The sequence below is a fragment of the Cupressus sempervirens genome, chromosome 10 (assembly GCF_028749045.1).
Source record: "Cupressus sempervirens isolate cs-2001-9-10 chromosome 10, ASM2874904v1, whole genome shotgun sequence".
In the NCBI taxonomy this organism is placed as follows: Eukaryota; Viridiplantae; Streptophyta; class Pinopsida; order Cupressales; family Cupressaceae; genus Cupressus; species Cupressus sempervirens.
The window spans coordinates 359,516,582-359,541,115 of NC_143127.1; the positions used below are offsets into that span (position 1 = coordinate 359,516,582).

At 33.6% G+C, this 24,534-nt stretch overlaps 1 protein-coding gene across 1 annotated transcript; it reads right to left on the reverse strand.

Moving 5' to 3' along the window:
• Window positions 1-5,591: 5,591 nt before the first annotated feature.
• Window positions 5,592-7,240, reverse strand: LOC149534127 (UDP-glycosyltransferase 83A1-like). Its single transcript, XM_089804180.1, has 2 exons — window positions 6,690-7,240; window positions 5,592-6,603 (listed from the first exon to the last, which is right to left on the reverse strand). The coding sequence occupies exons 1-2, from the start codon at window positions 7,222-7,224 to the stop codon at window positions 5,711-5,713; spliced, it is 1,428 nt and encodes a 475-aa protein (XP_089660306.1). The 5' UTR covers window positions 7,225-7,240; the 3' UTR covers window positions 5,592-5,710.
• Window positions 7,241-24,534: the final 17,294 nt, after the last annotated feature.

Sequence of the window (24,534 nt, forward strand, 5' to 3'; positions counted from 1 at the left end):
AACCGTCGGTTCACAGTCTATACAAAACTTCACACATGCAATACTAGGGCTTATCTATACTTGCTAACATCACCAAAAGACTATCCTTTGTCACTGGTTGACTCTACATCTCTTCATTGCCTCTCAGATGTAAGATAGCAAACAAATATTAGGAATTGCTTTCTTAATGCTTTGTTTCTGCACTGCTCTCTGTAAATTAGGTACAACTTATGTATGTATTTGAATTATGTGTTGCACATTGAACCAAGTCATCAAGGCACTATGCTAAACATGTCCATGATCGTGCATCACCAAACAATCAAAACATTGTCTGTACAACTAATATCTCTATCTTCTAGTCTAATACTCTTCACATACTTACTGCTATGTTGACATCAATGATAAACAGTCATGAATGTAACATGTCAATACTTTCCAAAGCTTAGTAGACTCCCCCAAAGTAGTATCATCAGCATTCATGCTAACAATCTCCCCCTTTTGCATTGTTGGCAACATAGATGAAAAACATCCAAGTTCCAAGAATACCAAAATAGTACTGTGTTGTTGTAGCTATTGTTCTCATCTTCTCAAATCCTCTTCATTAATCAAGTCTAAAATCCTCTGGAACATGTTGCATAGTTCTTCTTCTTCTTAGGATCGGCAATAGTTGTTCACAGTATACAACTCACAATACATCAATCACATATCTCCTAGAGATATTTTTGCTTCCTTGCATGAATCTTTCTAAATCTCCCTAAAGAGATATCTCTCCCCCATTCAGGTACAACTTTCCCATTCATACTTAGGAATTATCCTCCCCCATTACTTAGGAGATTTTTGATTCATATTCTCCCCCATTGACATCAATGTCGAAGGCCTCAATATGATAGTATACCAATTGTTAGTAAACTGTTCCAAGTCTTCAACCAACTTGAGTGTCTAAAGACACTATTCAAAACCAAATATCAAGAGTCCTAATTGACAGCTCATGCCAAATACTCCCCCATATAGGAAGCATCAACATTCAGTCCATTCTAATGATAGTTCTTTGTACCACTAGACTGATGCACTCACTGCATCATCTACTCAGAAGTAGAGAGGGGCATAACCCCAAGCATAACTCTCAAGTACCCAAATGTATTTTTAGGTAAGGGCTTTGTAAAGATATCTGCAATCTAATCTTTAGTACTCACATGCTCTAATCTAATCTCTTTTTTTATTGCCTTCTCTCTCAACACATAATACTTAATAGATATATGATTAGTCTTAGAATGCAATACAAGATTCTTAGACATACTCACTATACTTGTGTTATCACAATAAATGATAACAGGTTCTGCAAACTCAATTCTGATATACTTCAGCATAACAAGTGATTATAGTTATTTGCTACTACAACATAATCTACTTTAGTTGTACTCTATGAAATAAAATTTTCTTTCTTTCTTAGCCAAGAGACCAATCTTCCTCCAAGAAAAAATGCTCCACCACTGGTGCTCTTTCTATCATCCATACTGCTTGCCCAATCTGCATCAGTATATGCACATAGAGTGAAATCACTTGATCCATCATACCAAATTCCAAAGTCAGATGTTCCTTTCAAATATCTAAATGTCCTCTTTACTGCTGCGTAATGGTACTCCTTATGATCAGCTTGAAATCTATCTACAAACCCAAGTACATTTTCTATATCTAGTCTGGTGTGAATAAGATATTACAAACCTCCAATCATGTATCTGTACTTCATCTTCTCTACTACAAGTGTCTCATCTTTGTTGGATAACTTTTGACCAATTATCAGGGGTGTACCAATAAGTTTACAACTTTCTATTCCAAATATCTTCAACAAATCCTTTAGGTACTTAGCTTGTGAAATGAAAATTCCATCACCATTCTACAGAATCTGTAATCCTAGGAAAAACAACATTTCTCCTATCATGCTCATTTCAAAATCATTCTTCATTTCTTAAACAAACTTATCACTTGCTTCATAATTACCTCCAAATATGATGTCATCAACAAATATTACTATTATAAGAAAACTATTCTCAATTTCTTTCAAATACAAGTTACTTTCTGTCATACTTTTAGCAAATCAAAGCTTTGTCAAATAGTTGTCCAACCTGGCATACTAGGTTCTAGGTGCTTGCTTCAAACCATATAGAGCTTTCTTTAATCTGCATATCATGTCTTTGTCTTCTGTTAGAGGGAATCCTTCAAGCTGCTCAATATACCTCTTCTTCAAGTTCTTCATTTAGGAAGGCTAATTTAGCATCCATCTAATATACCTTGAACTTTTTATTTGTTGCATAAGCCAAGAACATTATGACTGCTTCCATTCTAGCTATAGGGGCATATGTTTCTTCATAATCAAATGCCTTCCTACTATAAATATCCTTTGCACACAAGTCTAGCCTTGTTTCTTACAACTTTTCCTTGCTCATTCATCTTCTTTGATATACTTCTTCTAGGAGTTGTCAACTCAACTCTTCCTTCTGCTCTAGGCTCATATCTCAACTCTTCAATCTAATTCTCATTCTGCAACTCATTATTAATCTCAATGACAACTTCCATATTTTCATGGTTTTCCTTAGAATCAACAATAGTTACCAAAACTATCTCTTCTACTACTTCCTCTTCCTTAACCAATTTAAGCTCATTAACTTTATCATCACAATCATTCAAGAATATTTCCATACTTTCTTTAAATTCTTCATCTTCATTAGAAAGTGAATGCTATCTACTGTTTCTTACTCTCTTATGACATCTTGACAAAAAATGACCAAACTCTTTACATGTCCAACAAATAAAAATTTCCATACCTTCTAGCTCTCTTTCCATAAGCAAATCAATACCTTCTTTGATCTTCATGTCTTCTTCAAATATGGATTTGTCTTTACTTGTGCTTCTATTCTTTTGTATGCAACAAAAGGATTCTGGATCTCGAAACTCGATGCTTAGTTCTTTACATATTTTTGTTGTCTCACCAAGAAGCTCCATCTTCTGGGTGTCAAAACTTCCTCCATAAAACTTATGACTATCCTTCTTGAAATGACTCACCACTAATCTCCCAAATTTGTTAAGCTTTCTCTTTAAGGACCCAATGCTCTGATACCAATTGTTAGAGTATATAGTCCACCAATATAACTGGGGGGGTGAATTAGTTATCAAACTATTATCACAATTATCAACCTTAAACAAACTTAACCATATGAGCAATACAATCAGAAACCATAACAAGATACTCATACACAATAACACTAGATATGTTAACTAGGGAAACCCTTGATCAAAGGGAAAACCCCAGTGGGGATGGTACACACAAGATGATGTACTAATATAAATGTTCATTGTTAGAGGATCGACTCTATTAGGAGTCTATGAATACATTTAGTACATATGAGTTCTTGTTAGGAGACTTTGAATCCATGTTAGGAGATTTCAACCTTGTTAGGAGTTGTGGAAGACAACTGACCCACTGCCCAAACAACTTCAACGTTAAGACCAATGAACCCACTATCCAAATAATCTTTCTATTATTCATTGTAGAATAATAGAAATGAATAGTTCTTCCTTCCTCTATCCTATCAACTAGACCTCTTTTCTTTCTAATCTTGTAACCAGATCAAAAAACTCGCATCCAATAATCCTTTGGATCACTTACTCACATTTAGTAAAATACTCTTCTCCTTTTCGCACTTTGCACTTCATACAATGATCACAACACATCATAAATAAGAAAAAAATCTTTCCTTTATACCATATCTTCAAAATAATTCCTTGAGTTTGCCTTGAGAATTTCCCAATTAATTATAATAAGATAATTAATTAATTGCAACTACAATAGCACTATTGACTCACAATCTATACAAAATTTTACACGTGCGATACTAGGGCTTGTGTACTTGCTAGTGTCACCAAAAGATCGTTCTTTGTCACTGGCTAACTGCACATCTCTTCATTGAATCTTAGATGTAAAATGGCAAACAAACATCAAGAACTGCTTTCCTAATGCTCTATTTCTACACTACTCTCTATAAATCAAGTACAACTTATGTACATATTTGGCTTACATGTTGTGCACTGAACCACATCATCAAGACATTGTGTCAAACATGTCCATGATCATGCATCATGAGACAATCAAAACATTGTCCATAAAACTAATATCTATGTCTTCTACTTTGACCATCTTCACAAACTTACGGCTATGTTGACATCAATGAAAAACATAGTCATGAATGCAACATGTCAATACTTTCCAATGCTTAGGATACTCCCCCAAAGTAGTATTATCATCATTCATACTAACAAAGGGCCCTCGACTAAGCCTTAGATATGAAACCCTTGCTAGTAAACCATGCAATGGGAGATTCTTTAGACAAGAGCAAGAATGCTAATGTTAAGGAGCTCTCAAGTATGCAATGCAAGAAGTAATCTATGCTAGTATGAAATGCAAGAATGCAACTAAGTTAAGTAATTGAGAGTGTTACAACCATTTTAATTAAGCTATGTGATATATGCTAATGTAAGAGAAAGCTAAGCTATTGCAAATACATCTAAACTAGAATGAGGATGCAAGAATGAGACAAGAAGAAAGAAGTTCTCCACAAGTGCTCCAAGAAAACCTATCAAGAAACCTACAACATAACAATAGCTCAAAATGAGATCCTTCTACGCCACATGGAGGTATTAACAACTGACTAACAAATTTTCTATTTAAATTGTTCCTGCCACAAAGTTTAGTTTAAATGGCCTGCGGATTTGAAGCCCCGACCCTACGGTGAGTGTAAAAGATATGTGGCCCTTGCGCCACGCGTTGGGGTTTGTTATATTTAGGGCATAATTATTATTTGAGTGAGAAAAAACAAACCGCCCACATTTTAAATAGGATTTATTTGTTATTTTATTAATAACTAAATCCCAAATATGAATGTAATGCCAAAATATAAAAATGGCAAAGGGGTTATTCGAAGCTGTGTTATGGTTCAAATGCCTAATTATGGATTAATTGGTTTTGGGCCAATTAAGGCAAGTTTTATGTATAAAAGGAGGGGGGTAGTTCATTTTTAAAGGACAATGAAATGGTGAGAGGCCTTGATAGGCATTCAGCTGATTCAAGTGGTGAGAACGGGAGAATGTTCAGGAGATTTTTGAAGACTATTTTGCACATTGAGGACATGTTATGTTGATGTGTTTAAGGAGATAAGTCTTGGTGCATTTGTAATCTTTTTTGGATATTAATCAGATCGGTCGTACTCTATTGGAGCCGACTCGGAGATGTTGTCACGTTTGTGGTGAACTCCGAAATCAAACTTTGTTTGCACTTTCTATCTTCTTCTCTTTCTCAATTCTGTTTATTTCACCTCAAGTTTTTGAGTTTTGATGCTCAATTTCATTTATGTATAAATGTATTAAGACTTCTGCTAATTTGATTTTATTTAAGCATTCAATACTAGAATTAGTCTAGATCCGTTTTATAGATCAAATTGAGTGTGAATAATCTTCTAAAGGTGCCCAAAGACAATCGGGATTATTAGACAGAAAAACTTCTCCCTCCAATAAGGTTTCCCCTGAGATTGAGAAAATTTCAAACATTTTAAATCTACTCGTTTTCAAATTAATAATTTATTCAACTTAGCGCAATCCATAATAGAAGAACCAACAGCAATAAGCTCCCTCTCATTCCTACAAGTCTGTAAGGGGTCCATTCAATACTTTGGTGATTCATTCATTTCATCATGGCCCTGACAAATAGTTTATAGTTGGTGCAAGACAATCCCCTTTCTTTCACAGTATTCTGAGCTATGTTATTCCATTTTTCAATTTCTGCTCTGATTGTCTTGCCTTCTTCTTTAGCGATTAAAATCTCTATAGCTCTTCTAAACTCCTCTTTTTCCACTAAGCCATCCTCATTGAGTTTCAACGGCAGGCCCACTTTCCAGACATGTACAATATATTCTCTGTTAATGAACTGATCGGCGAAGTGAGGCCAGCAGAGCATGGGAACTCCCATGATGATGCTCTCCTGTACAGAGTTCCATCCACAATGAGTCACAAAACAAGCAATCGAAGGATGTGACAACACCCTCAACTGTGGAGCCCAAGAAACTATGCACCCTCTCTCTCCAACCCGATCCAAAACTGCAGTGGCACAGTCCGTTAGATCGGAGGGCACAACCCACATAAATGGCCTCTGGGTTGCCTCCAACCCCAAACCCAGCTCTTCCACTTGCCCATTGCTCAACATTGCCTGAATGCCAAATGACACGTAGATGACAGATTGCTCACTCTGCTTTTCCAACCACTCCAAACATTCCATGTCAGCTTCCCAAATACTTGGATTCGCCACGGTGGAGAGCTTTCTGTCGCCGTCCTGAACTTGAGGGGAAATCAGGGGACCAATAGGACAGACACCCACTTCCTTGGACAAATCATCAATTACATCAGGTTCGAGCTCGTAGAAAGTGTTGAACAGCATCCATTCGACCTTAGCCGCTTCTTTTCCCATGCGAATCATGTGCTTAAACAAGTAATCTCCTCCAGAAATCCATGGCAGATGGGCAGAGTTCAACGGCGGCATAGAAGGAAGATATCTTCGTATCATATCTTCCTTTGGAATACCTTCAACACCAATAGTTACAGATCAACTTAGACCAGAGGTCTATCATCAAACTACATATAAAAAGAAACCATGTAAATTGTTTTACCATCGGAAGGAAGAAGCCCACGGGAGACAAGCTTGGGGCAGGAGTATTGGATGGCGAAGGTGGAAACAAGCGATGTATTGAAAGCCACCAGGGAAATATGATGGAGTTGGGCCACTGTCTGGAGGCCCAAGCACGTCAAGACGTCTGCTATGATGCAACTGACTTTCTGCTCTTCTTCTTTCTCGTTAATTTGCTCAACAACTTTGTCAATTACAGAAGGTCCGAGCCAATTTTCAACCCCTCCAAAAAAAATTTCGGCAGCATGTTCTGTGTTCTCCCCGCGGCTTACCTTGGGCGGCAGTCCTCCAGGAACAGATATCATTCTTATCTTATCGCTGTACTCATCTTGCAGTGTTTTGTCCTTGTTGGCTTTGATAATTCTCTGATGATTGACGTCTGTGTTGAGGAAGGTGATGAGGAATCCATCAGAGACGAGCTTCCAAGCGAGGCGCATCATGGGAGTTATGTGTCCCTGTGCAGGAAATGGAATGAGAAGGGCATGGGCCTTCTTTCTTTCGCAATGATTGCAACTCATCTTTTCCAAACGAGGAGATATTCAGCCCTGATCTAAAAGCCCTTTAAATTAAACTGCTCAGCAATCACATAATTAATAAGAATATAAATCAAGTTTTCTCCGTTAAATTTTTTCCTTTTTTGAGCATTCAAACCTGTGGGCGGCAATTTTGTTGTTTGTGTTGACCATAGACTCAATGCCCAGAAGAAGTTAAATACATTAGGTACGTCACTTGTCTGTAACATGATTCGGCAGGACTAATTTAAAATTTTGAAATAAAGAATGCGTTTGCTTGGTTTCCAAGTATGTAGATTAAAAAACACCAAGTTTGCTTGGTCCCCAAGTTTCTAAACCAAGGAACAAAATGCAACAATCAGCGGGGCGATCTAGGTTTCCTTGATCCCCAAGTTTTTCAAACAAAGAGTATAAATTCAATCTCATTTGCTTTGTTTGGTCACTCTATGAAGAGTTTATCTGCCGGTGGTGCAATAGTTAAGTCCATACTGATATATAGTTAATATTTGCTCTTTCTAAATTGGAGTGTTCACAAAAGCTTTTTGACAGCACAAGCACCTAGGAAAATTCCACATTCAAATTCTTCGTAAATAAATAAATGTATGTTAAGATTTTTCTTATTAAGACATTATCAATTTATCAATGAAGACTAAAATTTAATTTAATCTTTATTTATTTTATTTCATTTTAATTGGATTGGTTTCTATATTGTGTATTACTTCTTGACTATTTGAAAAAGCAAGGAGAGATGTTGGACATCGAGTTTAACTCGAATCTTTATTATATGATGAAAACTTGTAATTTGCAAGTACAAAAAATATATATTAGACTGTAATCATATAAGCTGGAAGAATGTCCATAAAAAGGTTTCTAAACTTTTAAATTTTACATGCAATAGTCTCTCGGATGGACATAGAATATACTTAATAATTAAGTTGAATATCAAAATAATAAAAAACTAAGTGCATGGCTTGAGCATATATATCTAATAAAATAGAATCAATATAACCAAAACTTATTACAAGAAATCTCAAACCCATTTCTTATTTATAGTACTATTGTGAACGGATGTGTTAACCACATCTCATTTCTTATTTATAGTTCACATAAACTATTTCAATATGGGTGGACTTCATTTCAAATTTTGATTTTTTATTTCTCTGGACAAAAATTAAAGTGAAAATAATTTTCATTGTGATGAAACAAGAGTACAAAATTAAATAATCTTAGAGTCTTATAATTTCATCTCATATGATCTATAAAATTGGGTCTATAATTTTGCTCTTTACTAGAAGATAAGATTGATCCCAAACAACAAAAAGAAATTTCAATTCGTATAAAATCACAAAAATCATGCATTAAAATTCTCTATGAGCAATGTGGAGACTAAATTTTATCTGAACCAATTCTCACTGATTTAGTAAACCAAAATCAAGTTATGATATGTTATCATAACATTTTAGCAAAATTTTGCACTCATTGTGATAACCTTTGATGGGCTCTGCTAGCTTTTCTTCAATTTTGTTATATCATTTTTATATCCTTCCATGCATCCTTCCAATTCCTCGAGATGGATCCTCACTAAACATACAACTGTGCAATGTTCATGGAAAAGTTGATAAGTTTTCTAAATTTTAGTTTCTTTTACTTTTGAAATATCCAAAGGTGTGATTCATCCAAACTTTTCCCATGTATAAGAAGTAGTGGGCATACGTAAGAGTGTGGCCTAGCTTCAAATCTACCCATTGCAACACGATAGCCCATAACTCCAACGAAAAAGTATCAATGAAATTCCAATCCATCCCCTCCACAAACATATCTATATTGTTGATGTGGATGATACTAAATAAAAACTTAATAGTAAAATTGTTTGATGTTTTTAATTGTAGAGTTCATCAAGGCTTCTATTATTTCTTCCATATGGTTTTTTAGGCTAATCACGTTTACAAATTTTTGGCATTTCTTACTATGGGGTAATCTTCTTTTTCACTTGTACAATTGTCCTCTATGATCAAAGTGATTTTCTACTTTTTCTCCCATAAATTTTTTGTATGTTATTTAATGTCATGTTGGTCATTCAATCTACTAGTTCAGTTACTTATTATCTTTATCAATTACTCCTTCCCCTTTTACAAATACTTAGTACTTTGCCTCCGCAATAAGATTACTTTCAATTTATTTTTGGATTTACAATTCATTCTACCTAAATGTGAAGGTAGCATGTCATTGATTTCAAGTAGTTCAGATGGACATTGCATTGGTAGAAAAATAAATGGATGAAATCTGAGCAAGTCAAGGCATGTCAGGGTGTTAAAGAAGATGTCAACCATAATAGTTCACCGCACTAACTTACACCAAGTTGTTGTGTTTTTCCTCTTCACCCACACCATTAGAGACATAATACATACAATCATTGTATTCAAGGGAATTTTTTCAAACACTCAGCACACATATTCAATTTTATCACATTTCACATAAATGTCTACAAGCTTACTCTCCACCAAAAAATTGAACTTAACAATACTCTTAATGGCCAATCAATAAATTTCGATTCCCTCACCTAGAGCTAAAGCATATGCGCATGCATGTACCACACTTAAATATGTACATGTCTATAGTGAATTTCCTTCTTGCTGCATTTTCCAGGCAATTTTGATGGCTTCTACTATTATAGTTTTTGGCATTTCCTGCAATCATGATATTCCATGACACCAGATTCCCTTCATACATTAGGTAAAACATCTAGTGTTTATCCTTCAAATTAAAGCATTTCTAGTATATGTTGAGGAGATGATTTCCAACAAGAGCATCATCGTGTTGAAATATACATATGAAGTGTATGCACTTTCCCATATGATCATGCTAGGGTTTCTTTCTTTTCATATTCAAAGATAATAGTTAAGATATGTCAAATATCATCTATCTCATAAAAAATAATGCTTTATTTCTTTAGTAAAATAGAACTTAATTGCAAAAATTGAAATATGTAACTGTAGTAAGAGAGAATATTATTTATTCATGTTTCAGTAGTATGCATCAAAGCCATATCAAATGGTTCCCATGTTGTTGTTAACATCCTACTTTGCAAATTGTCAAAAAGGTGGGAATCTAGCTATGAAATTCTCTGTGGGAATCATCTACTCAATATGGTCTCACTCAAGCAAGGTTGAGGCAAGGTGATGATGAAGGAGACAAATTAAAAGAAAGCATGCCTATAGTGGAGCCTTTTGAAAATACCGCAATAGGAAAATATGGCATCTAACACAAAATATTCTTGAATGTCTAATAATGTGACACTTCTGGTAGGCATGTTGCTCTTCTCTATTCTGATTGTGTTTCAATCTATGATATAAAGTTTATTGTTCCATAATTCTTTTTTTTTAACATGGTATCAAAGCCTCTATGATCCTTGGGAAATGGTATGCATTTTTTTGTGTGATTTGTTTTTGTAGGTTAATATGATTGAGAAACAAAAATAAATAAAAATTGGATGCTAAGAAATTGCTACATGTTAGTGAACAAATTTGACCTTCCAAAATTAAATACAAAGAATGACTCAAAATGCTCAAATAGAAGAACAATTGCCACTAACAGTTGGAAATACTACATGAGATTGATAGCTTTCCTCTGAATTAATAGGTACAACTCCCTCTTAGAAAGATATTCAAATAATTTAAATAGTTGGTTGTGTCTTTCACCAGAAGACACAAAGGCTTTCTAGCATTTACCCATCACTATGGGAGAAATACAATTATAAGATTTATAAACTAGACAATGAGGAAAGAAAAATGACCAAACAGCCACATGACCATCTACCAATCTTTCATATCATAGGGGAAGTGCAAAGAAACATTATTTTATTCAATTGACTATGAATGATAATGCAGAACTGCACCTAAAACATGAAAGAAATGACTATATAGCCATATTCAATCCAATAAAATTGTATTCAGACTTTAGAATATGATATACGAAACTCTCTTTTATTTCAAATACATAACAAAATAATTAAAATATCATTCTATCTCTATCATTACAGTCAAGTTGCAGAAAAATAAAAATAAAACTTCTATTCCTCCTCCTTGTTACAATCACTGCCCATAAAAATGTATTCTCTCACTCCTTGTAGCTGCAAAACTGCTACTGAAGAAAAAAACCCCCATTGTGTAGAAATATTCACAATAAATAATAGATTTCACTTGCATTTTGATTTTGGTAACTGTTTCTTGAAAATCATTTTAATCATTCTCATGAATAATCTTCTTGTCACTTTAGAATATTTAATAGTTGAGCCATTTTAAAGTTTCATAAATTATTAAAAAAAATATTTACCAAATTTAAAATGAATTGCATCTACATTCTTGGACAGGTGGCATATGTTGGTAACAAATTACTATCATGATCTTGTGACTGTCATTGGTAGTTTATATACCGCTGCACTTAAACAGTCATAACTTTTGATCCGTGATGAATTTTTAAAAATGTCTTGGAGAGAATTTAGATAATTAGGTTTCCCCAAACATGTATAAATTTCAGCTCAATGCAATAGTCAGATTAAAAGTTGTGGCCCCCACAACATGATTGTTTTTCTGACTATAGCATGTATTTGTTGGTATGTTTGACAGACCCACATACAGTCCATTATAACTTTTGACCTTGGCTAAATTTTAAAGATCACTCTGGTTAAGATTTAGAAACTTTATTTGGGACAACATATCCAAAATTCAATAAGATTCAATAGTGGAGCTGAGAATTACACCCTTTGCATTATGACTATTTTTTTGACTATAGAAAGTCTATGAGTAACTTTTAGTCAAAAAAATTGGTTTTTGTTGCTCCATCTTTATAAACCAATAGATAGTGAACATATTATCAAGCATGATCAACTGATCCATAATCATGATATTTGGAGTCATTAAGGTTAGAAATCCAAAAGATTCAACTAAAATAGTTGTGCTTTTGAACTAATGAGCTTGTGCTTTTGAACTTGAACTTGAACTATATGGTTCAGGTTCAAGTTTGACAGTTCCTTGCAACACTATCTGCCTTCCATAATAGAATGAACAATTTAATTTTCTGAATGCTTCACTATTGTACCTATTTTTTCATTTGATGACCACAAATGGATATTCTAAAGTTGGTGGAAATATGAGTTTAGTATAATGATTATTATATGAAAGAGTTTTTTCAACTTTGGTATGCTTGACATGATCTTAACCCATCTTGTAATGAAGTTATTTTACTTCTTACTTTGAAATTTTTGCACTAAAGAGCATGACCCGTTATTCACCACGACGTTCTGGCCTCAAATCTTGGACTCTCAAGAAACTTATAACATCATGTCTGCTTTGTATTTTATGCATAACAAAGCGACCTTTCAAACTTTGAACTCAAACTTAAAATTTGCAGTTCAAGGTTCAAGTTCAACTCTAGCATATGTGAATAGATAGATCAAATGACTAGAGGCTGACCAACCACTTTTAACATTTCTTGCTAGTGAAAAAGCTTGAACTTTGAAGATCTAAATTTCATCTTGCAGGCCAAAACCTAAAACTTTGACTTTGAACTTGTTGGCCTGATTTTGAAATTTGAACTTGAACTTGAACTTGAACTAACCTAAAGGTTTGACTTCAACTTCAACTTTCCCATATGCGAATAGGAAGGCTAATGACTAGGAGAATGATTGGCCTACTTTTAACATTTCACACTAGTAATAGAACATAAACTTGAACTTGAACTTGAACTGACTTGAAGATTCAACTTCAGCTTTGACCTAGGCACTCTCAAGACTTAAGCAATTGACTTTAAGGATGAAGAAAAATACAAGTGTAACACTACACATGAAAGAAATTAGTCTTGATCTATATAAGTTGTTGTCTCCACTGGCCAATAGTTTGTGTATGATTGAGTTGCCTCCTTAAGAGAAGATCATTGTGAAAAAAGACCACCCAATATTTGTTAAGAGTAGTCCTTTCTTTATGTTGAGTGCTTCATTCATTGCATATTTTTTTGTGTTCTTTTGCAATGAGAGGAGTGCTTGAACATTTGGTGTCATTACTACAACTTTGAGTACACAATATTTCATAATTGATCTGTGAAAGGTTTTTTTTGAAGGCTTGGATATTTTGGGGTTGAGTGATATAGAATTTGCATTTTCTCTTCGGTAGAGATGATGATTGTTTATGAAAGTTGCAACCAATGAAATATAAGTATATATCTGTAAAATAGATTCATGTTGCCAACTACCTTAAGTTTTCCATTTTTGATAAGTGTAGAGGATTGCCTCAAGAAATCTATTTTTTCTTTTGAATTGGATTTGTTCTCTTGTGTTTATGCTATACAAATGTCCATGAAGATTTGATAAAGAAAATATGAGAGTGAGATAGACAAATGTGTTGTTGTGTTCTATCAGGAAGGTGAGATTATAAATAGATTACAAAAAAAAATATTCAAAGATGAGATAAATTGCAATGGGAAAATAAGGCAAAAGAGTGTTAAAGGAAAATGTAAATTTAATTTCTAAGATAAACACTTTAGAAGAATAATTTTAAAAAGTGAAAAAAGAAATATAGATTTAATTTATGAAAATAATCTTTTGCAAGAAGTGACAATCTTAAGAAATGAAATGAGAGTAGAAAAGTATAACTTCTTAACTTAGATTAATGTTTATATCGAAACAAATTAAGAGCTAGAACAAAAATTAAAGTTTTTTAATGATGTGAAGAAAAGGAATGATGAATTAGAGGAGAAAATGAAGAGACTAAAAGAGGAGAATGACTTACTAAAGGATGAATTAAATCAATAAATTATTGAAACAAATACATATTAGTGTGTGATGTTTCATGTGGGTTAGTGCAAGAAGTTGGACCTCTCACTTTCAAGCAAAATGTGGAAGTGTTTTTCTTATTTTGAGAATTTTTTGTCAAATGATGTCAGAATTTGAGGCACTTATAGTTTGAATATTAGAAAATCTTAGTAATAGAAATTGTAGCACCCAAGGTCTACTTTTTGAATATTTAATTTATTTGAATACCCATATGACAAAAAATAAAATTTTATGGATCTTTGAAAACCACTTTTTCTAAATGCTTGTTCTAGGACCATACCACACTCATGTACAAACATCATAATTTGACACAAGTAAATGATTTTTTAATGAATCCTTTTAAAGGAAGTTACTCAACACACCAAATATTGATGAAAATATTTTTCCTTACCTTTTTATCGAATTTTTTTTAAATTAATTTTTAATTGACAATTGATCTAATTTTTAAAACCTTTTGCGTATGGACACCATAACTTGATCAAAATTTCACTTTTTTCAAATATTATTTTTTAAATCAAAATAATTGTATATAGATTGATAACATGTAAATTAATCTCAGTATTATCAAAAGTTGAGAAAGTTCATTAAATTTTTAGTGAACCTCACTATTTTACGTTTTAGGTGACATTTTTGATTAATAAATAATGTAAAAATGGTAAATAAAATCATAACACTATAAAATTTATATTTCTAAAATCAAGATAATAAAAATTTTAATGGGTTGTTGTTTCATCAAAAAGTTTATACAAGAAGACCCTATAAAAATTCTGATAATGCCTGAAATCGTCAAATAATTGCCTTAGTCAAATTTTGATAGATCAAGGCATAGGCTTGGTCCCACCCAACTAGTACCAAGCCTTTCCCCAAAGAAAAACCTGATTTCAATAAAAAATTCCCACCCATGGCTTTAGAATCAAATGCATGGTTGTTAAATTGAAAATTTGGGCACCTATTCCAATTTAGTCATTGCACAAATTGGGTGCTTGATTCTTAGATAGTCATTGGGGCCCAAAAAATGGCCAACAAGAGAAAAAAAAAATCATTTCAATCATTATTTGATAGTCCTAAGCTGCAATAGCAAAATCCTAGCATATTATTCTGTTTTCTTGTCATCTTTTGCAATTCACAAGCTTTGACTGATTTCAATTTGAAATTGGTGCAACCATGGGATGAAAACAATGAAGAAAGAAGAAATGAAAGTTGTAACAAATGAGGAGATCATAGAAAATAAAGAGAAGGAAGTTCAATGTCAATGAGAGAGAAGAGAAAGAAATAGAGAGGTGAGCAATGTTGGGGCTTCAATTTCAAATATTGTTTTAGAAGAGGACATTCAGGGTATCATGATGGATGAAGAAATCGAAGAAAAGAACCCAATACAAGGATATTATGTTGCACATTGTAATCAAACATTCAATATAGTTGTGTCTCCACAATCTTGAGTTTATTCTTATAATTAAAATGGTGATTTTTTAGAAGCAGGTTATGATTTAAATTATTTAGATTTTCTTTATAAGAATAGATTGACAAATGATCATCCACAATGAATTCCAATCTAAATTCAAGCCACAAAAGAAATACAAAGAAAACATGAAAATGAGATTCAAATTCCAATTCCAATGAACATTGAAAATCAAATGCTAATTGAAAACAACAATATGAGTGTAGACATGGAAACATCAAACAATGAAGAAAAGTGTTTGAATGATAAATTGAAGTACATGAACAATTTCATTTTTCTAACGATGTGTTAGATAATATTCATGGATTGGTTTTATGGAGATAGATTAGGACACATGCTAATAGATTATATAGATTTTTTTTATAATAAAAAATTTGGGTTTCAATGTCAATTAATGTTGCAACAGATTAAAATGTCCAAAATGCGAAAAGTGATTAAAAGGTTTGGAATGTATGCAAAACCCAAGAAAGAAAATAACTCTTTAAAACAAGTTGTATCCATTGTTGCTACCTTCAACACCAACAGTTATAGATCAGCTTAGACCACAGGTGTATCATCAAACTACATATAAAAAGAAACCATGTAAATTTTCTTAGCATCAGAAGGAAGAAGCCCAAGGGAGACAAGCTTGGGGCAGGAGTATTGGATGGCAAAGGTGGAAACAAGTGATGTATTGAAAGCCGCCAGGGAAATATGATGGAATTGGGCCACTGTCTGGAGGCCCAAGCACATCCACACGTCTGCTATGATGAAACTAACTTTCTGCCCTTCTTCTTTCTCGTTGATTTCCTGGACAACTTTGTCAATTACATAACTCCCGAACCAATTTTCAACCCCTACAAAAAAGATTTCGGCGGCATGTTTTCTGTTCTCCCCGCGGTTTACCTTGGGCGGGAGTCCTCCAGGAACAGAAACCATTTTCATCTTGTCGATGTACTTATTTTGCATGTCTTAGTCCTTGCTGGCTTTGATAATTCTTTCATGATTGACATCTGTGTTGAGGAAGGTGATGAGGAATCCATCAGAGATGAGCTTCCAATGAGGTGCATCATGGGAGTTATGTGTCCCTGTGCAGGAAATGCAATGAGAAGGGCATGGGCCTTCTTTCTTTCGCAATTGTACTACAACTCATCTTTTCTAGACGAGGATATACTCAGTCCTGATCTAAAAGCTCTTCAAATTAAACTGCTCAGCAATCACATAATTAATAAGAATATAAATCAAGTTTTCTCCATTGAAAATTTTACTTTTTTGAGCATTCAAACCTGTGGGCCGCACTTTTGTTGTTTGTGTTGACCATAGACTCAATGTCCGGAAGAAGTTAAATACATTAGGTACGTCACTTGTCTGTAACATGATTCGGCAGGACTAATTTAGAATTTTGAAATAAAGAGTGCGTTTGCTTGTTTTCTAGCTCCAAGTATGTAGATTAAAAAACACCAAGTTTGTTTGGTCCCCAAGTTTCTAAACCAAGGAACAAATGCTATAATCAGCGGGGCGATCTAGGTTTCCTTGGTCCCCAAGTTTTTCAAACAAAGAGTATAAATTCAATCTCATTTGCTTTATTTGGTCACTCTATGAAGGGTTTATCCACCACTAGTGTAATAGTTTAGTCCATACTTATATATAGTTAATATTTATGCTTTCTAAATTGGAGTGTTTTCACAAAAGCTTTTTGAAAGCACAACCACCTAAGAAAATTCCACATTCAAATTCTTCATAAATAAAAAAATGTTTGTTAAGGTTTTGCTTATTGAAAATATAAACAATTTATTAATGAAGATTGAATTTTTTCAATCTTTATTTATTTTGTTTCATTTTAATTGGATTGATTTTTATATTGTGTATTACTTCTTTATTTTTTGAAAGAACAAGGAGAGATGTTGGAAATAGAGTTTAACTCAAATCTTCATTATATAATGAAAAAATATAATTTGCAACTACAAAAAAAAAATATTAGACTGTAATCATATAAGTTGGAAGAATGTCCATTAATAGGTTTCTAAACTTTTAGATTTTAGATGCAATAGTCTCAATGACGGACATAGAATATACTTAATAATTAAATTGAATATCAAAATAATAATAAACTAAGTACATGACTTGAGCATATATATCTAATACAATGGAATCAATATAACCAAAACTTATTACAAGAAACACAAACCCATTTCATATTTATAGTCTTTGTAAACTATTGTGAACGGATGTGTCAACCACAGCTCATTTACTATTTATAGTTTGTGTAAACTATTTCAATATGGGTGGACTTGGTTGCAAATTTTGATTTTTTGTTTCTCTGGACAAAAATTAAAGTGGAAATAAGTTTGATTGTGATGAAACAAGAGTAGAAACATTAAATAAACTTGAGTCCTATAATTTCATACCATACAATCTATAAAATTGTGTCTATAATTTTTTTGTTTACGAGAAGATAAGATTAATCCCAAACAACAAAAAGAAATGTCAATACATATAAAATCACAAAAATCACACATTCAAATTCTCTATGCACAATGTGGAGACTAAATTTTATCTAAACCAATTCTCACATATTTAGTAAACCAAGTTGTGATATACTATAATAACATTCTAGTAACATTTTGCACTCATTTTGATAACCTTTGATGGGCTCTACTGGATTTTCTTCAACTTTGTTATATCCTTTTTATATCCTTCCATGCATCTTTACAATTTCTTGAGATGGATCCTCACTAAACATATAACTATGCAATGTTCATGGAAAATTTGACAAGTTTTCTAAATTTTAGTTTCTTTTAATTTTGAAATATCCAAAGGTGTGATTCATCAAAACTTTTCCCATGTATAAGAAGTAGGGGACATATGTAAGAGTGTAACCTAGCTTCAAATCTACCCATTATAACACGATGGCCCATAACTCCATGAACAAGTGTCAGTGAAATTCCACTCCATCCCCTCAACAAACATATCTATATCATTGAATGTGGATGATACTAAATAAAAAATTAATAGTAAAATTCTTTAATGTTTTTAATTTTAGAGTTCATCAAGGCTTTTGTAGTTTCTTCCATATGGTTTTTTAGGTTGATCACATTTACTAATTTTAGGCATTTCTTACTATGGGGTAATCTTCTTTTGCACTTGTACAACTATCCTTTGTGATCTGAGCGAAATTCATTTTGGTCTAGATATTATCTTCTATTAGTCTTTGGCTTATTTACAAATTTAGGAATGATGATTTATTTCAAGGTAGAGCTAGGATTCTTACCAAGTCTCTAAGGAGACTCATATTTCTTGGTGTTGTTGTATAGATCATTGTAGTGTTCAAATTCAAGGAAAGTTATTTCCTTAAGATGCTACAAGAGGGGAAAGGGGTGGTATAAAATAAAGATATCACACATGGATATACTACACTAAAGGATGTTGATGAACTCAACATCCCCCCAGCACAAGTTGTTTAGAAACTAAGGGAAGAGGAAAACTGGAGGCCCAAGGAGTAGGAAAGGGACATTTGTGTGAATCTTTTCATGCCTTCTCTAATTCACTTTACCAACACTAAATGTAGCCTTAGAGAAGAAGAAGCATAATGACCTTATTTCCATATTGGTACTATATTTTTGATGTATTAAGTTGTATTTAAGCTACTTGAGCTGATTCACATAAGTGACTACAGTTTTTTGTATTGGGTGGGAATTATTATTATTTTTTGTAGCCCTAGGTAGATGATAGTTTAGTTGATATCTCGTCATTAATTTTTATTATACTTGTGATACTCTACTACTTAGTTTTATCTGATATGCAATAGAAAAAATAAGTGAAAAAATATTTATGGAAGAATAAGTGGTTGTCTCAAGAAGGAAGAATCTAATTTGGGGTTGTATTATCTGCTATGTACCCATTTTCTCTATGTCATACTTCAAACTTTTCTCTAAAGCTATATCAGCATTGGATGGTCTATTAAAGAAATTGTATGGGAAGGATATAAGGATTTTTAATATATCCCATTGATCAACTGGGACATAACTTGCCTTCATAAAGAAGAAGACGAGATTAGACTAAGGAAAATTGAGGTTCCAAATTTTTCATTAGGGGCTAAGCTCTCATGGAAAATGTAAAAATACCCAAAAAGAATGTGGTGTAGGATTCTTACCAACAAATATCTTGATTCAAGGGAACCTACACATAGAATTTCTAAAATCACCAACAAGCAATAAGGTTCTTCAGTTTGGAAATTCATTTGGGAAAGAAAAATTTTAATCACAGAGCATTTATCTTGATAGATAGGAAATGAAAAGAAAGAAAAATTCTAGTGGGACTCATGGAACAGTTAGGAGACTTTGACAAAATTAGTTCCAAACAGAGATTGGATCAAGGAAGTGGAAATTAACATGAGTTGTTGGGTTAGCAATTATATAGACCCTAGCATGCATCCTAATAATCAAATTAAATGGAAACTCATTCAAATCAAAGTTTCTATAAACTATAATTTGGTGGAGGTCATTCTAAGGGGGAGAAAGGTCTGTACCATAAATCAACCAGACTCATAGGTTTGGAGTATAGAAAAAATAAGGGAATTCAAGTTTAATTTAGGAAATGCTATTAGTAAAAGGAAAAAGTTAGATGTACTAAATGGATGACCACTTTGTGTTGGAATAAGAAATTTCTACCAAAAGTAGGAGCCTTCCTTTCAACTGCTCTTCATGGGAGAACTCTTACTAAAGATAGAATGAGAATGATTGGTTGAGAGGTATGGGTTGGTGTACATTATGAAAAAATGCATAGGAATCAAAAAAACATTTATTACTTGGGTGCATCTTTACATCCTAGTGTTGGGACTAGCTTTTGTAGTACCTTCTTCTTTAGATAGTGAGGAACTTGAAGTTTTTGGATTTTCTTATGTCTTGGCTAGTCAATAAGAAAATGTCAAAATGGGGAGCTTGTGGATAGTTATCCCATCCTTTCTTCTTTGGAACATGTGGAAGAAGAGGAACCTTAGGATTTTCAAGGGCATTGAATCCACTATGGAAGATTTCTTTATCCATTTGAAAGAAACTATAGAAGAGGTAGTAATTTTTAGGAGAAAAAATAAGAGATTCAAAATTTTCTCTAGTTGGGACACAATTATGGAAGAAATTTGGGATGTTGATAAAGGAAACGATTTGATTACTCCTTACGAAAGTGAACCAAGGAAAAATACTATTTGGATACCTCCCCTGGTAGGTTGGTTAAAATGTAATTTTGATGGAGCTAGCAAGGGAGACCCAAGAAATGTAGGTTCCAGTGTTCTAGTGAGAGATGAAGTAGGTAATTTCATATGTTCGTTAGTGGGCCCTTATGGAATTTCATATAACAATGAAGTTGAATCAAAATGTGTAGAAGAAGGACTAACATTATGCATGGAGAAAGGTATGAAGAAAGTGATGATAGAAGGTGACTCTCAAATAATTATAAATGGTAATTCTATAGGACACTTTGCTAATTGGAAACTTCAAATATGGAGCTACAAAATTAGTGAATTGTTGCAATTGGTGGGAGAGTACAAGATTCAACATACCTTTAGAGAAGGAAATAGGGCAATAGATTGGCTGGAAAAGAAGGGAACAAAGAGTGAAGATATAATATAGGGAAAGGGTGAGAGTAGTGATCTTAAAATTTTAAACATACATTGTAGGGACTCGATGCAGACAAGAGAGGGGAATGTTGAATCTTCTTGACTGATCACATAGGCTAGAATAATATCTATTAGGTATGAAGCAAAAAGTAATGAGACCACTCATGTTGAAAATGGTATGAGTTTAATGGAGTCTTTGGACTCCTAGTGTATGTTTCTCAAGTAGATTTTTTAGGGCAATTAAAGATGTCAAAGATCTAGGCGACATGTCTAGATAGTTTCAAGGAGGATGAACACAAATGGTATTGTATTGATCTAATAATATTTAATGAGGGAGCTATCCCATCAAAGGTAGTACTTGATTTTATTTTTAAAAAGTACAAAAAATGAACAAAAATAACATGCATACCATGATACCAGAACACAAATATTTACATGGGAGAAGCCCTTATAGAAGCAAAAGTCTAATTAACAAACCATTTCAAGTGTCAAAAACCTTGTTATATGCTCTTCATAACTAATGCAGTACAAGGTAGGAGAATCCCCAAAGGAGATGTCCTAGCCCCCAACAAATAACCACACAGCGAAAGATAAACAATAATGCAAGATCTTATTTCAAATCACAACTCTTCATTCGTAAAATAACTAATTACATGCAATGTGTGAAGTTGTAAGGCCTTCCCGATTACAGCCAAATACAAAGCAAGTAATAGTTCTACAAGATCCCTCAAAATCCAACCCAAACCCTAGCTAGTCCAGATCCACACTCTAGTAGAAACTTCCAGGGAAGATCCAACTGATACTTACAAGCCCATCAAGCAATCACCTTTTTTTCCAAGTCTCAACTACTATCCCTTCTCAAAATTCACTCCTCTACCACCTCATCTTCTCCAAGATGAATGAATACTCACAATCTTGTTGTAAATTGCCTCACATTTGGCACTTTGTCCACAGACTCAGGAAAAAATTGCTCTTTAGCTACTCTCCACACTCACTCCTCCTCCAAATGAGTAATGACTAAAGACTCCACAAGACCCCTTATTTATGCCCAACTAAGTCACAAGTTGGAGCAGTAAACTAAAAATTAAATATCTCTTACATTAATTACTTGAAGAGCCACAAGTCGGCCTCCAATAGAAATTAAATGTAAAATTCCTTTAAATGCTTACGATACTTATTAAATAAATCAAAATTAACTACCCAAGAAACAAATAGGTCCAATCAACCCCACCAAAATCCTTTAATCATGCAGGATATCCAACTATGCTAGGATGCTCTTACATCAAACACCCTAGGTGCAAAAAGAAAAGTGTGTCCCACACTTTGATGTCCAATGAAAAATCCACAACCATCTTCATCTTCACCAAAGGCTTCCACTCAAAGAGAGATAAGAAAACCAACATGCAAATCATCCACATCTACATCACTCTATCAAACACTAGAATCTCAACTATCCGATCAGCATCTTCACTCCCAGGAACAAACTGAACATAATGCTTCGTCAACAAACCCTCATACACATAAGCAACTAGTGAATCCACACTAGCAAAAAAATCCATATCAACAGTAATATGTAGACCTCCATCAACACGTGCCAAACTCTCAACACCAACCATCTTATTGCTTACAACAAGATGCTCTGCAACATATAAGTTGCTACCAATAGCAATCAGATCATCTACGACCAAGTGCTCTGCAATCTCCATGTCAAAATCAACCAACTGATCATGAAAACCAATCTCCATCCCAACATCAACAAGGTTAGGAATATCCTCAGCAACAACCTCTAGTTGCTCTGCAGGATCTGTATCATGCTTCACAAATTGATCAACAAAATTTAACTCTTCCACCTCGACCTTGTTATGCCATCTTCTCTCTTGGACAAGTCTTCTAACTAGCCATAAAACTCTCTTTTGGATCAGTAGCATACAACTTCCTTTTGTGGTTCCTCAACTCTTTTAGAAAAAGCAACATCCACAATGGCATCCACCCGAGCTATTGTCTCATTAATCCTCCTTTCCACTATATCATGGAGATTTGCAATCATCCTAGGGTCCAATCTTCTCGGTGCCATCTTCCAAGATTTTTGCAAACCATAATAATTCCACTTTACAAAACCTTGGTGCAAACTGCCTCAACTTCAACACTTCTACACACTTAGGAACAACCTTTGCTTTGATACCACTTGATGTAGTGCATGGTAGGAGAATCCCCAAGGGAAATGTCCTAGCCCCTAGCAAATAACCACATACCGGAAGATAAACAATAATGCAAGATCTAATTTCAAATCACAACTCTTTATTTATAAGATAATTGATTATGTGCAATGTGTCAGGCTGTAAGGCCTTCCCAGTTACAGCCAAATACAAAGCAAGTAATAGTTCTACAAGATCCCTTAAGATCCAACCCAAACCCTAGCTAGTCCAGATCCACACTCTGGTAGAAACCTCCAAGGAAGATCCAACTGATACTTGCAAGCCCACCAAGCAATCTCCTTGTTTCCCAAGCCTCAGCTACTAGCCCTTCTCAAAATTCACTCCTCTACCACCTCATCTTCTCCAAGATGGATGAATAATCACAATCCTGCTATAAACTATCTCACATTTGGCGCTCTATCCATAGACTCAGGAAAAAATTAGCTCTTTATCTACTCTCCACACTCACTCCTTCTCTGAATGAATAATGACTAAAGACTCCACAAGACCCCTTATTTATACCTAACTAAAACACAAGTCGGCCCAATAAACTAAAAATTAAATATCTCTTACATTAATTAATTGAAGAGCCACAAGTCGGCCTCAAATAGAAATTAAATGTCAAATGCCTTTAAAGGCTCACAATACTTATTAAATACATCAAAATTAACTAACTAGGACCCAAATAGGTCCACTCAACCCCACCAAAATCCCTTAATTATGCAGGATAGCCAACTACCCCAGGATGCTCCTGCATCAATAACCTGTGAACCTTCAATTATGGGTATACACATTTGCATGCTAGTGCAAAGCCTCTTAGTCTACTCAAATTAAAATTATAATATTTCTTTAGTAACTTCAAAGAAAAAAAATTTAATATCTTTAAAATTGGACATTATCTTGTAATAAATCTATGTTGGCATTTCTATCTAACTCACATCAACCTTTTATTGAAGAATAGGGGAAATCTATGATCCAAAAAAAATTATTAAAAATATTAACTATATGTAAATGCAAGCTTCAAACCAATTTTTGTCATATATTATCTATTCTTTAAATGTAAAATAATGTTCTTAAAACACATAAACTTAAGAAGTTCATGATACTTATGTAAATTAGTGAATGATAAGTCTACAAGAAACAAAAACTTATTTTATATGAATTATAAAATTCATCAAGAAATATAAAAAAACTATTTCTTGAAACACTACTTTCAATAAATATATATGATCCTCACTAGAAG

Excerpts from the sequence above, each read along its gene's own strand:
- LOC149534127 (XM_089804180.1), bottom strand. The coding sequence starts at position 7,224 with ATGAGTTGCAATCATTGCGAAAGAAAGAAGGCCCATGCCCTTCTCATT. Across the intron at positions 6,604-6,689 it reads TGGGCTTCTTCCTTCCGATG|GTATTCCAAAGGAAGATATG; the intron begins GTAAAACAATTT and ends TTGGTGTTGAAG.